The sequence below is a fragment of the Vombatus ursinus genome, unplaced genomic scaffold (assembly GCF_900497805.2).
Source record: "Vombatus ursinus unplaced genomic scaffold, bare-nosed wombat genome assembly UNPS02015406.1, whole genome shotgun sequence".
NCBI lineage: Eukaryota > Metazoa > Chordata > Mammalia > Diprotodontia > Vombatidae > Vombatus > Vombatus ursinus.
In genome coordinates this window covers 927532-944519 of record NW_020955184.1, presented here as the reverse complement: position 1 = coordinate 944519, position 16988 = coordinate 927532, and the positions used below count along the sequence as shown (strand labels likewise).

General features: G+C 35.8%; 1 protein-coding gene across 3 annotated transcripts in view; it reads left to right on the top strand.

Annotated features, from left to right (window-relative positions):
- Positions 1–16988, top strand: part of MIPOL1 (mirror-image polydactyly 1) — a 476051-nt gene that overhangs the window by 254357 nt on the left and 204706 nt on the right. For all 3 annotated transcript variants that reach the window (XM_027847439.1, XM_027847437.1, XM_027847438.1), the window contains one exon: positions 8651–8758. In XM_027847439.1, the coding sequence (XP_027703240.1) occupies positions 8651–8758 (108 nt within the window). The remainder of the gene's footprint in view (positions 1–8650; positions 8759–16988) is intronic.

The window sequence follows — 16988 nt, the reverse complement described above, 5'->3', positions numbered from 1 at the left end:
GAGGGCCAATTTTTCCGGATGTGAGTATGGTGACTGCCCCAAACCACTGGACCAGTGATTTTGATTATTACACTTGTTACGACTTTATAAGTAAACTATGGGGGAAGCATGGTTAGGCAGCAATTGTTCTGAAAAATATCTAGGTGTTTCTGTGGGCTGTAATCTCCATCTCAGTCAGCAGTGTGATGGGGTAGAGTATGTGAAAGAGAAAGGTAACTTGGAAAGATAGGTTGGGGACAGGTTATAAAGGGCTTTAAACCTAAACAAGAGAGCTTATTATAGTTGATCCTAAAGGCAATAGGGAAGCATTGGAGTTTATTGAGTGGGGAAGTGAGATGGTGAGACCTGCAGTATGGGAAAATGTATAAAGAATGAATCAGAGAGAAAAGGTATTTGAGGCAGAGAGACCAATTATGAGGTGATTACAGTAGTCCAAGAAAGGTGGTGAGGGTCATTACTCTAGTAATAACTTATGAGAAGAAAGAAAATGATGAATGTGAAATCACAGTGAAATCTGTGAGTATATCAATTCTTCATTAACATCATATACAATAAATGCCGCAATGCAAAGCACGAGTTAACAAACTACTTCAGTGAGTAAAGATCTAAATTTTATATAGTACATAATGCATTTATATATCACAATAGAACATGTAAATCCATAATACATAATAAAGAATAAAGAGCAATAGAAATAATGTAACAGCGACTGCAGACAGCTAATACTCAACATATCCCTTTCCTTCTTCAAACTTCCCTGTTACTACTGAGGGCCAACATCATTCTGCTCAGGCCTTAACTCCTCACTCTTTCTCACCTCATATATCTACTCTGTTATCAGGAGGACTTTACAACATATTCTCTCTCTTATGTCCCCTTCACTCCACTCACACAGCCACCCCCCAGTTCAAGCTGTTACGTCACCCCTGAACTACTGTCTGCCTATGTCGCTGCCTCCTTCTCAATTCAGTAACCTTAAGAGGTGCCCTATTACCTCTTGAATCAAATAGACAATCCTACATTTGTCTTTTAAGGCCCTTTACAACATGGCACCTTCCTACCTCTCCTGTCTTTACTCTTTTCTGTGTACTCTAAAATCCATCTACACTGACCTTTCTTGCTGTGCCTTGATCATAACACTCAATCTCATAATTCTGCCTTTTCACTGCTGTCCCCTATGTCCAAAATACTACCTCTGTACGTATACCTCTTCTGCCTCTACCTCCTGACTTCCATTGCTTCCTTAAAGACTCAACTCACATTCTGCTTTCTACAAGAGACCTTTCCTGGTCTGTAATGCTAGTGCCTTCCTTCTGAGATTACTTCCCTTTTACACCATCTATTTTCTTGTATGTAGATAGCTAGCATGTGTCACTCCCTTTTGAATGTGAGCTCCTTGAGGCCAAGGTCATGTTTTGTTTTGTTTGGTTTCACTTTCTTTGTATCCCCAGCACTTATCACAGTTCCTGGAACACAGTAGCACTTAATAAATGGTGATTGTTGTTTGATGATGATGATGGTGGTGGTAGTGGTGGTGATGTAGTCGAGCTCTGGGGACCCAATTCATCTGTAGGAGAGGGAGCCGGAGTTGGGATAAAGATTTTCATAGGTTTCATGGACTACACCAACAGCTGCAACTTCTGGCTTCTCCAGAACACTGTGATGTCATAGCCACAGTTTCCCAAAGAAAGCTAAACTTATTTCTCTCAGAACATCTCTTCAAACTCTCTCAAAAAACTATTCCCTGTCTCTTAAAGGTATAGTAACAGTAAACAACATCTCCAGCTATTTAAGCTGGAGTTATTCAGGTGCATGTTATCTCCTCAGGGATATAATACACCTAATAGAGATTAGTACAGAAATATTTGCCTGGAGTCTCAATGAAAGGTATTTAAATAGTAAGGAAGAGGGAGAGAGAAATCTGCCTACATATATCCACCAAGATAAATACTATATACCTTTCTCCCTGTATTTTAGAAATAAGTATATGACAGTAGAGATACCAAGAAATTTTCAGGAGACAAAATCTAAGAGAGGAGTCAGTAATAAATAGTATTAATATAATAATATTTATATAGCATATTGTATATTATCTTATTTTATCCTCTCAACAATCCTTTGAGATCAGTGATATTGTTATCTTCATTTTATTTTTATTTTATTTTATTTTTTTTGTTTTTGTTTTTAGGCAATTGGGGTTAAGTGACTTGCCCAGGGTCATACAGCTAGTAAGTGTCAAGTGTTTGGTCTGAGGCCGGATTTGAACTCAAGTCTTCCTGAATTCAGGGCCAGTATTCTATCCACTGCGCCACCTAGCTGCCCCTTATCTTCATTTTATTGCAGAGGAAATTGAGGTTGAGAGGTTATTTAGCTTGCCCAGGGTCACACAGCTAATAAGTGTCTCAGGAAGGACTGTCTCAGACTGTCTCAGGCCTTCTTGACTCCAAGTCCAATATTCTATCCACTGTGCCAACTACCTGCTTTATGTTTATTCCCAAAAACACATATACAAGTTGGACATTGTAGATATTATATATTCTTATAAAGAATATGGTTCTAAAAGAGTATCTTATTTATATGGAATTAGGTAGGAAAAGAGGAAATTTTTGTAAGATTATTTATTAAGAAGATATGCTCATGAGAAGTATTTGGAATTTAAAATAACAAATTTCAGAGGGTTCAGGGAAAGGATAGGTAGGATCCTATGGTCTAAAATTCTACAGTGGATGGAAAATGCTTAAGAGTGAAATGTTCGACACCCAAAAATAAGCCATTTGATGAGGAGAAAAAGGAAGTGATATTTATAGATATCAGTGTACATTTATAAAACAACAGCAACAAGCAAAACAAAAAATTTACAGAAGATAGAAGCAAAGTTAACTAAGAGAAGATAAATACAAAAACATGGTATGGTCCTCTAAGAATGATAATAGGAATGGTAAAATTCAGACTGGTTCAGGGTGCTAGACAGAGGCCCACCTCAGGGGATGCCACCACAACTTTCATTCAGTGTGGTGGCTTGCATCCTTGGGGATGGACTACTTTGAGGTACATTGATACTCAGAGTGCCCCTCTTCCTAAAAGTATACTTCTTGAGTCCCAATTGGTGAGCTTGCTTGTAGTAGTTAGCCAATAAACACAATTGGTTCAAAAGACATTTACTAAGTTGACATAGTAAGAACAGTAGCTGCCAAATATTCCTCTTATTCATATGAGGTATACTCTCTGGAATGCACATATAGCATCTGTGGAGAGATTGGGTAAACATAGAGTACAGTGATAATGAGCCATGCATGTAGGGAACATGTTTGGCCAGGCAGCTCGTGGAATCCTTACACTGCTCCTCCCCTCCAATCTTCAACCCTCCTCCCAGTCCACCCCCAGGCAGAGCATCTTTGCTAGGTCTGTGGCTTAGCTGGGCTCCTAGGGTCCACTCTTCTCTATAGTTAAACTCTGAATTGCCAGCATTAGTTCTCTCTGGAGTCCATTGTTAGCTTTCTTCTTTTCTGCCAGAGGTCCAACTCCTTTCTACCTCATGTATGTCAACTTTATTCTCCCTTTTTGCATCTGTCTGCAGACTATGCATCTCTTCTCCCAAATGGATGCTTTAACTCCTATTTTGTAAGTAGCCATGCTGCCATGATAATGGGGGAGAGGGAATAAAAATCACTTCCCCAATCCTTTAACATCCCTGCATTCTCTAAGATAGGTGCAGGGGTTCGTATTTCATAAAGCTGATCCTGGTCTTTTATAGAGCTTAGCAAGATATCTTTTAAAAGGTGACCAAGTGTATGACTAGTCTTCTGCCAGCCAAGGACTAGCTGCCCTTCTCATTCTATCAGGGAGAATTTCATATATTTATCATAGGAATGGACAATATAGAAATAGCTAATACGGAGTTGAAGATGAGTGTTAAGAGAGAGCACCTAGCTGTCATTGATGAGTTCAAGTCACCAAGCCCAGATTGACTATATTCTAGATTAAGAAAAGGATTGGCTAATTCACTATCAGTAATCTTTAAAAAATAATACACCAAAATATTTATACAATTAACCAAAATACCTATAGCACCATTTGTAGTAATAGCAAAATTGAAGCCATGTAGATGTCTGTCAATAAGAGGACAACTAATCAAAGTGTGGTACATGAATGTAATGAAATCTTATCATGCTATAAGAAATGAAGAATGTAATAAATAGAGAAACATGGAAAGATCTATATTAACTGATGCAAATTGAAGTCAGCAGAGCCAAGAAAGCAATATAAACAATGACTACAACAATTTAAATGGAAAGAACAGCCACAAAACAATCATAAGTGTACGTTGCGAAATTAGAAAGAACAAATATATGACTTCAAAGAAGAAATATGACAAGATATCTGCACACCATTGCCAAGGTGGTAGGTCCACAAGTACAGTACATTGTCCATATTTTCGGTCTTTTTCTATTGATCAGTTTTGCTGATTTTTTTCTTTTTTTTTTTCTTTAAAATATTTTTATATAAGATAGCTTTCTGGGGGAGTGAATTTAAAAGATGCATCAATAAAACTTATTTTAAAACATATAAGCAATAAATAATGGAACAGGTACTGCAGAACTAGAGAAGAATAGATATTATTCTCATTTTTAAAAAGACGTTATCTACATTGAGTAGCACTTGAGACCAGGGCTTGTCCCTATTTTATTTTATTTTTTAATCTTTCTTTTTTTTTTAATTTTTTAAAATTAATTTATTTTTAGTTTTCAACATTCACTTCCACAAGATTTTGAGTTCCAAATTTTCTCCCCATCTCACCCCTCCCCCTACCCCAAGACAGCATGCATTCCGAATACCTGTTCCCCTAGACTGCCTTCCCTTATATCACCCCCCCCCCTCTCTTATCCCCTTGCCCTTCTATTTTCCTGTAAGGTAGGATAGATTTCTATACCCCATTGCCTGTATATCTTATTTCCCAGTTGCATGTGAAAACAATTTTAACATTTGTTTTTAAAACTTTAGTTTCCAAATTTTCTCCCTTCCTTCCTCCCCGCCCACCCTCATTGAGAAGGCAAGCAACTCGATACAGGTTATACATGTGTAATCATGTAACATACTTCCATAGTAATCATGTTGTGGAAAACTAACTATATTTCCCTTTATCCTATCCCACCCCCATTTATTCTTTTCTCTCTTTTGACCCTGTCCCTCCTCAGAAGTGTTTGCTTCTGATTTTACCCCCTCCCTCAATCTACCCTCCCTTCTGTCATCCCCCCATTCTCTTATCTCCTTCCTCCCTATTTTCCTATAGGGTAAGATAGATTTACATTCCCAATTGAATGTGTGTGTTATTCCCTCCTTAAGCCAAATCCAATGAGAATAAGATTCACTCATTCCCTCTCACCTTTTCCAACTTCCCTCCACTGGAAAAGCTTTTTCTTATCTGTTTTATGTGAGATAATTTACTCCATTCTACCTCTCCCTTTCTCCTTCTCTCAGTATAATCCTCTCTCACCCCTTAATTTTATTTTTTAGATATCACCCCTTCATTTTCAACTCACCCTGTGCCCTTTATCTATCTCTCTATCTGTCTATTTATCTGTCTATCTATATACATATAATTTTTTCCCTCCAACTACCCTAATACTGACAAAGGTCTCATGAGTTGCAAATATCATATTTCCATGTAGGAATGTAAACAGTTCAACTTTAATAAGTCCCTTATGATTTCTCTTTCCTCTTTACCTTTTCATGCTTCTCTTGAGTCTTATATTTGAAAGTCAAATTTTCTGTTCAGCTCTGGTCTTTTCATCAAGAATGCTTGAAAGTCCTCTATTTCAGTGAATATCCATTTTCCCCCCTGCAGGATTACACTCAGTTTTGCTGGGTAGGTGATTCTTGGTTGCAATCCTATACCGTTGACCTCCAGAATATCATATTCCAAGCCCTCTGATCCCTTAAATGTAGAAGCTGCTAAATCTTGTGTTATCCTGATTGTGTTTCCACAGTGCTTGAATTGTTTCTTTCTGGCTGCTTGCTTCTTGACTTGGGAACTCTGGAATTTGGCTATAATATTCCTAGGAGTTTTCCTTTGGGGGTCTCTTTCAGGAGGTGATCGGTGGATTCTTTCAATTTCTATTTTACCCTCTGGTTCAAGAATATCAGGGCAGTTTTCTTTGATAATTTCTTGAAAGATGATGTCTAGGCTCTTATTTTGATCATGGTTTTCAGGTAGTCCAACAATTTTTAAATTCTCTCTCCTGGATCTATTTTCCAGGTCAGTTTTTTTTCCAATGAGATATTTCACATTGTCTTCTATTTTTTTCATTCTTTGGGTTTTGTTTTATTGTTTCTTGATTTCTCATAAGTCATTCGCTTTCATTTGCTCCATTCAAATTTTTAAGGAAGTATTTTCTTTAGTGAGCTTTTGGACTTCTTTTTCCATTTGGTCAATTCTGCTTTTGAAGGCATTCTGTTTCCCATTGGCTTTTTGGACCTCTTTTGCCTCTTTTGAGTTAGGCTATTTTTTAAGGTGTTATTTTCTTCAGTATTTTTTGGGGTCTCCTTAAGCACGCTGTTGACTTGTTTTTCATGATTTTCTTGCATCACTCTCATTTCTCTTCCCAGTTTTTCCTCTACTTCTCTTGCTTGCTTCTCAAACTCCTATTTGAGCTCTTCCATGGCCTGGGACTGATTCATGGTTTTCTTGGAGGCTTTGGATGTAGGAGCTTTGACTTTGTTCTCTTCTTCTGGTTGTATGATTTGATCTTCTTTGCACTAAAGGAAGATTCTATGGTGTGCCTTTTTTTTTTCATAGTTTGCTCATGTTCCTAGACAGTTACTTGAGCTTTAAACTCTTTGTTAAGGTAGAAGTCTACTTCCAGTGTGGAGAATGTACAGTCCCAAGCTTTGGGGGTTTTGTGCAGCTGTTTTCAGAGATACTTCTAGGGACCTGTACATTTTCCATTCTTCCAAGTTGGTAGGCGAGGTGTTTACTCCTTTCCTGGCCTGTGCTCTAGTCTGTGAGTGACCCCTCTCCACCACCACTACAAGCTCTACCATGCCAGCATTCCTCCTCACCCCAGGACTGCCACCCAGATCCAAGCATGGGCAAAGCAAGAGAATCCTGCCCCAAAACCAGCAAAGAGAACCCTACAATCCCTCTATGATTAGCCACTCAATTCCCCCTCTCTCTATGGCCTGAGAGAGCTCCAGAAGCAGTGACCCTGTGGCTGCATCGGGACTAGGGCTTGGACTGGGCTTCTCTCTCACCATGGTCCAATAGACCTTTCCTACTGACCTTCAAAGTTGTCTTTGGCATTTGTGGGTTGAGAAGCCTGGAAACCACCACAGCTGCCTGTGATTCATTCCCCTGAGGCCTGGTCTTTGCATGTGTGCCCATGCTGAACTATGCTCCTCTCCCAGCCTGGCACAATAGACCTTTCCAGTCAACTCTCCAGGTTGTCTTGGGCTGGAATTTGTTTCACTCTGTCTTTTTGTGGGTTCTGCACTCTAGAATTTGTTTGGAGCCATTTTTTACAGGTATTTGGAGGGGTTGAATACCTGGAAAAATTCTAAAACTACACGAAGTTAAATAATTCACCACAATTTTTTTGTTTTTTGTTTTGTTTTGTTTTGTTTGGTGAGGCAGTTGGGATTAAGTGACTTGCCCAGAGTCACACAGCTAGTGAGTGTTATGTGTCTGAGGCCAGATTTGAACTCAGGTCCTCTTGACTACAGGGCTGGTGTGCTATGTACTGCGCCACCTAACTGCCCCCCACAATTTTTTCTTTAAAAAGCCAGTTCTTATGGTGTACTTTAAATGCCATGGTTTATGAAAATTTACATACAATTTTCAGAAACATAATCGTTACTTAGAAAGACATGTGGCTTTATGTGTATGTATGAATTGCTATATTTGATTTTTAATAATTTTCTGGGTTTTTTGTTGATATTCTTTAAATTATCAAAAATCTAATCTGTTAATAACAGTTGTTTGATGTCTCCATACCTATTTGGAAGTGAAGATTAATGTAAATGAGGGCCAAGTAGCATCAGGTTGAATTTGTTTTTTCTCTTTCTAAGTCATGCAGTTATAGCTACTTAGGGATTTTGCTTTCAAAATAATTTACCCAGGTATTTATCTGAATTCACTCCATAATAAAGAAATTTAAAAGTTTCTTAGTATATATATTACACATAAATATATTTTATTTTTAGAAGTTAAAATAAAATTAATGAATGATGATTGTAGAATATAGAATATTTTGTTAAGATTTTAATGTAATTTCTATAAAAGAATGATCAGGAACATACATAATATGTTATTATTTTAGCCAAATATCAGATAAATAGTAAATAACTCATCTAATTAGAACAAAATGTAAGCTATTTTGCATGTTTTACTTAATCTAATAAAAATGTTCATTTTAATGATTTAGACAGGAATTACAAAAAAATGAGATGGTAGAAGAACGCTATTTCTTCAGTATTATTTTACCTTAAAGATTAAACATTGCTTTTCCTGAAGCTTTCCTTTTGCTAAAATGCCTTCTCTTTTAGAAAAAGTGATGGTGTTATTTACATTAATTTCGTGTGGCTTGTTGTAAAAAAATATATATATATATGTGCCATAGCTCCTTTACTTAATGGGATTCTTTTCTCGTTGCAGTGCAAACGGCTAGAGCAGGAGCTTCATCATCTGAAAGAGCAGAACCAGACTTCAGCAAACAACATGAGACATCTGACTGCTGAAAACAATCAAGAACGTGCTCTGAAGGTAAATCTCCATTCCTTCTTGCAGGCAAATTAAGGTTATAAGCCCTTGGTGCCAGCTTTCTGTGCTGCATATATCAGTTGTGTACATTTCAGCAGAAGTGAGCTGTGGTGTTTGCCAACAACCCCTTCTTTAAACACAGATACAGAACCCTTCTGTTATGGTATTATTTTATTTGTGAGTGTGTGTGTGTGTGTGTGTGTGTGTGTGTGTGTGTGTGAGAGAGAGAGAGTGTGTGCGTGAACAAAAACAACATAGAATGATATATTCTCAGAATTGTCAAGGCAGTGTTATGGCAACTTTTTAGCATCAGTTTTATTTTCCTTCTATCTGTGTATTACTTTTATGTTTAATTGAGACTAATCACATTAAATTATGTATCTTTAAATGTGGATGTCTTTCATCAGTATTCACTAGATCATTAATAATGTGACCTGCATTAGTGATGCATATAGTTGATACTTTTTGAAAAGGATATCTTAAAAAAAAAAGAAAACAAATTTTATTAGTAAGAAGAGGTGAAAAGAAGCAAAGACAATAAATATACTTTGACTTTTTTCAAAGGTTGAGGCAAGGTTGGCAATTTCATATTTATAAACCATACTCTGTCATTATACCATGTAATTAATTATACAAGTTGTAGTTTAGTTCTATTTTTAAGATATGTATATATCTCTGTTTCCTGTTATATGTGTTTGTGTAAAACATAAATTATATATACACGTATATATGTGTGTGTGTATATACATATTGTATATATTTACATATGTATATATAAAATTTTACACACATGTTTATATATCTAAATAGGATATTTTGTATGTGTCTTTCAGTTATTTTCTTTTTATTTAAAAAATGAACTCATTGAGGAAATGGATATTATTGCAAACTCCTCACTTAACACTTCTTGCAATTACAAGGATGAAATGATTATTTGAATGGGTAGAAAGGGAAGGTTGGGTAAAGGTTATTGATAGAAAGAAACAGAAACAAACTGCTTCATTAACTGATGTTTTCTCCTGTTGGACCTTTCCCAACCCTGAATTCAATGATATTATTCTCATTCACTTCTTAAGTGTTTAAGATTCTTCATTAGTTCTTTTTCATGCAGCACATAAACATATGCTTTGCATAACCTGAAATTATGGGCATAGCTAAACTACAGTCTTACAATCATAATTCAGTAGAGCATGATCATTAAAACATATCCTTATATTAGAATTGTTACTTGAAAACTATTTCTAAAAGTATACATTTCAATAATCCGATTTTCAAAGTAATATCATGAGCACTTTATTGGGCCCTCAACTTGTGTCACTTGTGATGAAAGCTCTGTGTTCATATAATTAAATTAACTGAGTCAAACATTTTTTACAGAATTGTTCATTAGAGATTTTATGGCCATTTTGCATGATTGTAAAATATTTGTCCTAACATGAGGAAAAAAATTTAACTTTAGTGTAGTATGCTTCATTGAAAATTATTTCCTGACATGTCTTTTTAATTCCACCTGCACTTCTTTTGTTTCAAATTCTGAGAATATATTAGTGGGTTTGGGTGGATTTGTGTGTTGTTTTATTTTTGGGGGTTTTTTTGCCATATTTATACACAACATTTTCATAAATGGTAACAAATGATTCAATGCTCAAAAATTTTTAGAAATGACTAGGTAAGTTATGTACACTTAAAAAAATCTATTTTAATCTAATAAATATTAAAGAGCCCCATAAATAAAAATACATGGAAGACAAGTTCTGTTCACAACTTTACCACCAAATAGCTGTGTGGCTTCAGACAAATTACTAAGTCTGTGTCCTCATCTGTAAAATGAGGGTTAAACTAGATCTCAGAGATCCATTCCAGCTTAATTTCTATGATCAATACTTTGGTTCAATAATGCCAGAGTCTTTTATGGGAATTCTTTTTCAATTCAACAAGTATTACTGAGATCATATTCAAGATAGAGTTGAACCAGTCACTGTCAACTACACAGAAGTAATAACCCCTTTCTTAAGGAATCAAGTTTGTGTGTGTGTGTATGTGTGTACGTTTTGTTTTTATTACCTTTTTAAAGATAAAGTATATTAAAGATATTTATGCTTTGACTATCTGAAAATTCAAATTTTCAGCAGCTTTTGGCCTTTGCCATCCATTGGATGACTAATATTCTGCTAAGCCAACTGTTTTTCGTGAGGATTTCATGATTTTCTTTAGACACACTAATTTATTTCCTGTTTATCATTTTATATGCATAAAAATTATTTTCTATCTTTGTTTAGCTTTCTATTGCAGTAAATTGTTATAGGGTAGTATTCAAAACACGATAATCATACTACTATATATCAACATAACATTTTATTAGTGGTATGAATGACTGAGGCAATACCCTGTTTGGGAGAGACAAAAGTTTTAATGCTTTATGGTTGAGGTTCAGTAGAATTCAGATGATAATCTTCAGTCAATTTACCTTTATTTAAAAATCCAAGTGTACTTTCAAGGAAGATCAAAAGCATGTATCTTAGAGTAATTTCCATTTTTCAAAGTTAAACTGTAATCAAACTCAATAAAATATAAATTCCCCCTTTGTTAAACAACTCAAAAAATGCAGGTTGATTCTAGATTGCCTAAATTTAAGAACATGCTAAACATATGCTTATTTTTCTGTTTTAAATAGTTTCCCTTCTTTCTATAATGATTTTTTTTGGCATACGAAGTAGATTATTTAAGAGGAATAATACAGCCTGCAGAATTTTTCTCTATTTTGCTATCCATATTAAACCAGATAATATTTGTAAAGCACTTAGCATAGTGCCTGGCACATAGTAGGAACTAAATAAATGTTTGCTCCCTTCTCCCCTCATTACTTATTATCACTTCTACCAAAGGTGGGCAATGACTAGAAGAGGAGCATCTCTGGTTAAAGATTTAGTTAGACATGAGCTTGAAATAAAGTTTTTCATTGATCCATGGATTGTTTACATATTTGATCTCTTTTCATTAGCTTAGGCAATTGAGGATATCTGCATTTCACTTATTAAGCTGTTGTTTTCCACAAGTGTAAAGGGACAGATAGCATTTTTTGGAATTTTAGAATAGAAAGAGAAACAGTTAATTGGGAAATTTTGACTGCTTCAGTTGAAGATGTTGAAATGCTCATCCTTCTAAAAGTTGTGTAAATAGTAGACCCTAGCCTTTTTGAAAATGGAATGAATTACATTTCAAACTGCCTAGAAGTAGAATGGTTACAAGGTATTAGGTATAAGCATCAATGTATACTGGGTGTAATTAACCCGATCTATCAGGGACTATGATTCAAAGAATTCCAAGAAATATAGAATTATAGATTTAAAACTGGAAGGACCTTTAGAGGCCACATCATCCAGCTCTTCATTTTATTGGTGAGGATACAGAGGCCCAGAGATGTTAAGTGATTTACCCCAAGTCACATAGGTAATTAAGTGGCAAATCTGAGACTGGCTGACGCCCCCTGAGTACAAATTCATTGCTCTTCACTTAGTTGTGTAGAAACTGAAGACTACTTAAAAAAGAAAACGTGAGACCACCAATCCAAGGAATACATGTTTTTCTTACTACAAATGTATTCCAAGAGTTCAAACCCATTTGAACAACTTTCTTCTTTGGTGGAGAATGGTTGGAGAGCTTGATAAAACTCTGGAGCTGTCTCATGCACCTTTGTGAACATATCTAGACACATCCATGAGGACACATATAACCTACATGGACAACATACATATGTGTGTGCACACTCACACATACGCACGTGCGTGCACACACACACACTCTACATGTGGGAGCTCATCTGCAAGAATAAAGCAATAATTTCTCGTTGCTTATTTCTAAAAAAAAAAAACATAGTTTTTTAATTCTTTTTTTAGGCCTTTCTGAGGTTCAGAAATTCTTGCTCCTAGGAGGGATTTTATTGTCCTATTTGGGAAGACACATTTTGTCTGTGTTTTCTTTTTTCCTCCTATGAAGTGGGTTTTCTTTGGATGAACAGACAATATTGTTTAATTTTAATTGTAACCTAGAATTTCTTAGTGTATTTTCAATTTTGTTTTATAGGAACTTTTAGATATTTAACTGTTTTCATTGCTTTGAAAAGAAAACAAATGAAGACTATAATTGAATATCAGTGCTGACTCAGTGAAGAAAATGAATTGAATAATCTATAGCATGATCATAAAAAAGTGATAGATGAGGAAAAGTATTTCAATTCTTTTTTTTTTAATTTTCCCAAGGTCTGTGAAATTTTTTAGAAATGAATTTTGTGAGAAATTACTTTTTTTTTTAACAAAACGTACACGTATATACAAAATAGAAGGTAAATTTGCTTTACAGGTAGTTGCCGTAAAGCAGTGTTGTACTATTTAAGGACAAGTGTAGTTTCATTACTTACATGTGACATATAACCATATCCATTATAAATCTGGATGTAAATATGTTAAACAAAAATTCTTCTAATTAACTCGGATCATATTTTCAAATCTCCCTTTTAACATTCTTTGTGTGTGTTTCTTTGCAATTTAATCATTGAGTAGCTGTTATTGAATAAGATAAATCACTTCACATGTTAAAGAGGTTATTGGAATTTGAAGAAATTTAGATCAAGAAATAACTGGTAGTAGTTAAAAAGCAACCAAACCATTATAAAAAGAGAATCCACTTGAACAAAATTTCCTAAGTTCTTACTAAGCACTGCAGGATACAAAGACAAAAAACAAAACAGACCCTGCCCTTAAAAACTTTAATTTCTAATTTAACTGGGCACTCAAACTTTCCCTCTGGGCACAGAAATGTTTTGAAACCTAACTAAAGATGAATCCTGGGAATTGTAGTCCTGGGCAGACAATGTTGTTTTTTTCCTGACCTGAGAGATTATCTGAGGAGTTTCTCCATGGACTATCAGGTTAAGAGGAAGCTGAGCATGAAATCCCAATGAGCTAGAACAGTTGCAATACAGATTTGGAGATGATTGAATGCAAAGGTATTCATACAATGGCATTCCAAGAGAAAGAACTCTCTGCAGGCTTTTTGTGATGTGAGCTCAGGAATAGCCTTTGGACATTGCAGGCTTAGCTTCATCAACCACAGCCTCCGCTCATTAGGGAAAAAATGATGAGGGTGGCTGGAAGCTGCAGTCTGATGTTCCTTAAGATGAACAAAAGGACAATGACGTTGTTTAACTCCTTTTTCCCCGTGCCTACCTCTGGCAGTTATTTATTTGCTTCACTATTTTCTCTAAATCTCATTCTTGTCTTTTATGAATTATGATGTCATAAATGACATGCAATGTGTGTGTGTGGGTGTGTTAATTAATTGCTTATTAGAGAATTGCAGTGGAGGAAGCCAGAGACTAGCTTGGAAAACACAGAGTTAAACATTGTAGAAGTTAGTACCTTGGCAAAATGGTAGGGTTTTTTGATGATTTGTTTTTCTATTAGTTGTGGGCTAAACAAATGAAACAGAAATCTGGTAATTTTTATTTTGTATTAATTAATATTTATACATTCTGCTAAGTAGCTGAAATAAATTAGCCATGTGACTTGAGACCATTTTTCCTAGTTCATGGAGTCTTGAGTAAACAAGATTCAAGTGGCTTAAAGTGGCATGTGTTTCAGTGAAGTTATGGTCTCCAGAGTGAGGAATGAAGTAGAGGCAAGTAGAGGTTAAGGTCATGTCCTGTGGGCTGTCTAGGAGGAGGAAGAAAGTGTGATCTGGGTAGAGTGGCCAGACCTCCCTAAATTTCCAAAGTTTGGAGGCTATTTCCTTACCTGGGATGTTTATTTGAGGATTTTCTTTTATCTACTTTTGGAATTTGAAACTTATTTTAAATTCTTTTTTTGTGCGTGTTTTGTTTCTTTTAAAACAGAATTTCCTTCATTATTGTTGCATGCATTAACAATACCTGTTATACAAATATTTTAAATATTTATTTTTCTGAAAACTCTCATTAATTCATTTAACTTCTACAATTTGAGTTTAAAGTTGGATCTAGCCCAACATTTACTACTTTTGAGGAAGATTATTGGATATTGAATTTTCTTATTTTAATTTGTAATTTTTTGGATTTTTTCTTTCAAATTTGATTTACAATTTGCATTCAAAACACACTTTTATTTCTTGTTGTGATGTTTTATTTTCTTCTCCCTCTAACTGAGGTTATCAGTTGGAATTTGCTTGGAATGATATTTTCACTTTGAATTTCTTTCATTTTGCATTGTTTTGTTTTTCCCCCTTCTCTGTATAACAACTTTCATTGAACTTGATCTATCCTATCCCTGTGTCTCCATCTGTTTATTAGTAATACTTATTATTTGATGGTGCCCAAAGGATCACCACTATCCAATTGCCTATCAATGTGCAGGTGAAATGCCATTGTTATAGTTATTTTTTCTTGTTTGCTTTGCTGATGTTCAGTTCCTGTTATTACTGCTAATGCATATAACTTCTTTCTGATTCTGAATATCCATTATTTTGGAGCTTGGCTTACTTGTTTGGTCAGTTAGTAACCCATTGGTGATTGGTTAGATATTTGCATTGCAAATCAATAGTGCAAAAATGTGAGTGTGATAGTTGAACAATACTGTCAGTTGAGAAATGTTGACATTTGGAGTAGACTTTGTGTGCAGAACTGAGGATATCAAGTATTAGTAGGCAAAGTAAAATAGTTGGGAGACGGTAGAATAGTTTATTGGAATCTTGTTAGGAAACTCCTCTAAGGATGTGCTCTGTGAATAGCCAGACTCCATTGATCACTTAGAATACCTGAACAAATTCGGAAAAGGGTAGTATAAAACAACTGGCTTACAATCTCTTCCCAAAAGTAGGAAAGTGCTTGCATAAATTTTGCAGCATTGCTAAGTGATGGTCATGATATAGAACAGTAGTTGAGACACAAGCTTAAACTTAAGCATGGGCTTTCACCTCTACAGGAAGGCAAGATTCCAGAAGTCAGGATCAAACTCATCTGTGAGTGAGGTTGAGTCTATATTCTCTGTGCCTCGGAGCCAGAGTTTTGAGCTTCAGTGTTCAATGTTTGTTCTATTGAGAGTTAGCAATGCTTAGATGGAAGGCCTGTTCCCCTGAGAGAGGGGTAGCATACTCATCTGTGAGGAGGCCCAAAATAGGTTCCTTATGGTAGAAAAAGGTAGTTCGCTAGTATATCAGTAGAGTTCTAGGTCCTTTGAGAGGCACAAAGAAACATCACCGGTGATCAGGTCCAGGAAAAGTTGCCATGGTAGCAAAAAAAAAAAAGCCTCTCTATAGTACTTTCTCACCAGTGATAGAGTCTGTAGAAATTGGGTCTGAGTATACAGTAGAGCTACTAAGAGTTTGGCAGGCATCAGCCAGAAATATAATGGAAAGTACTAAGGGCCCTACCTTTGAATACCAGCAGAATATAAAATACAGAAACCCTGAGGTCACATAGCTAGAATGTTTAAAAGGAATTCTATGGCACTAAAGTTTCCAGTGCAAAAGAAAGTTACCATACCAATTTTTGGCATGGATGGAGAGACATCTAGTTAGATTCATATATAGAAAGGAATGTTTCTTCCTGAAAAAGGAAGTAGGAGAAAATTGAACCAAATAGCCAAAAGACTATCCCTAAATGATGCCATGGCAACGTGAGAACATTGGTCATGTGACAATTTTCCTTTTATAATTGAAAGTATATGTTAATGGAAGAGTTCTGACAAGAGGTCAGCTCTACCATTGCATCATACCATTGCATCCTCCTCAGAAACATCTGCTCTTACATAATCAGAGAAAGTAAAGCCCTGGAGGCATAGGCTCAGAAAATAGACACTGTTGAGAAGTGGTTACAGAAATGAACCTGTTCTACCAGGACAATAGAGGGGAAGCCAAGGCAACCTGACATGAACACCACTACCAGGAGAAAGCCAAAAGGCAGAATGTCTTTTTGCTATGATTGTGGAGATGGCCATACCCTGGCCCTGTGTACTCTTGAAAAGAAGGTAGTTGTAGAAATGCAGAAATCAAGGATTGCAGTACCAACCAGGGCAAGACAAAGAGCTCTCCCCAGAGCCTCAAGCAACAAGTGTGATCTCATCAGCTGTTATTTCCATCTGGACTCACAGGACCCCAGGCATAGATTAAGGGGAACATTGAGGATGTGCCACATTGCTGCCTTGGATAGTAGGATACACGGGACTATTGTGTTCTCGTCATTTTATGAGAGACATTTGAAGAA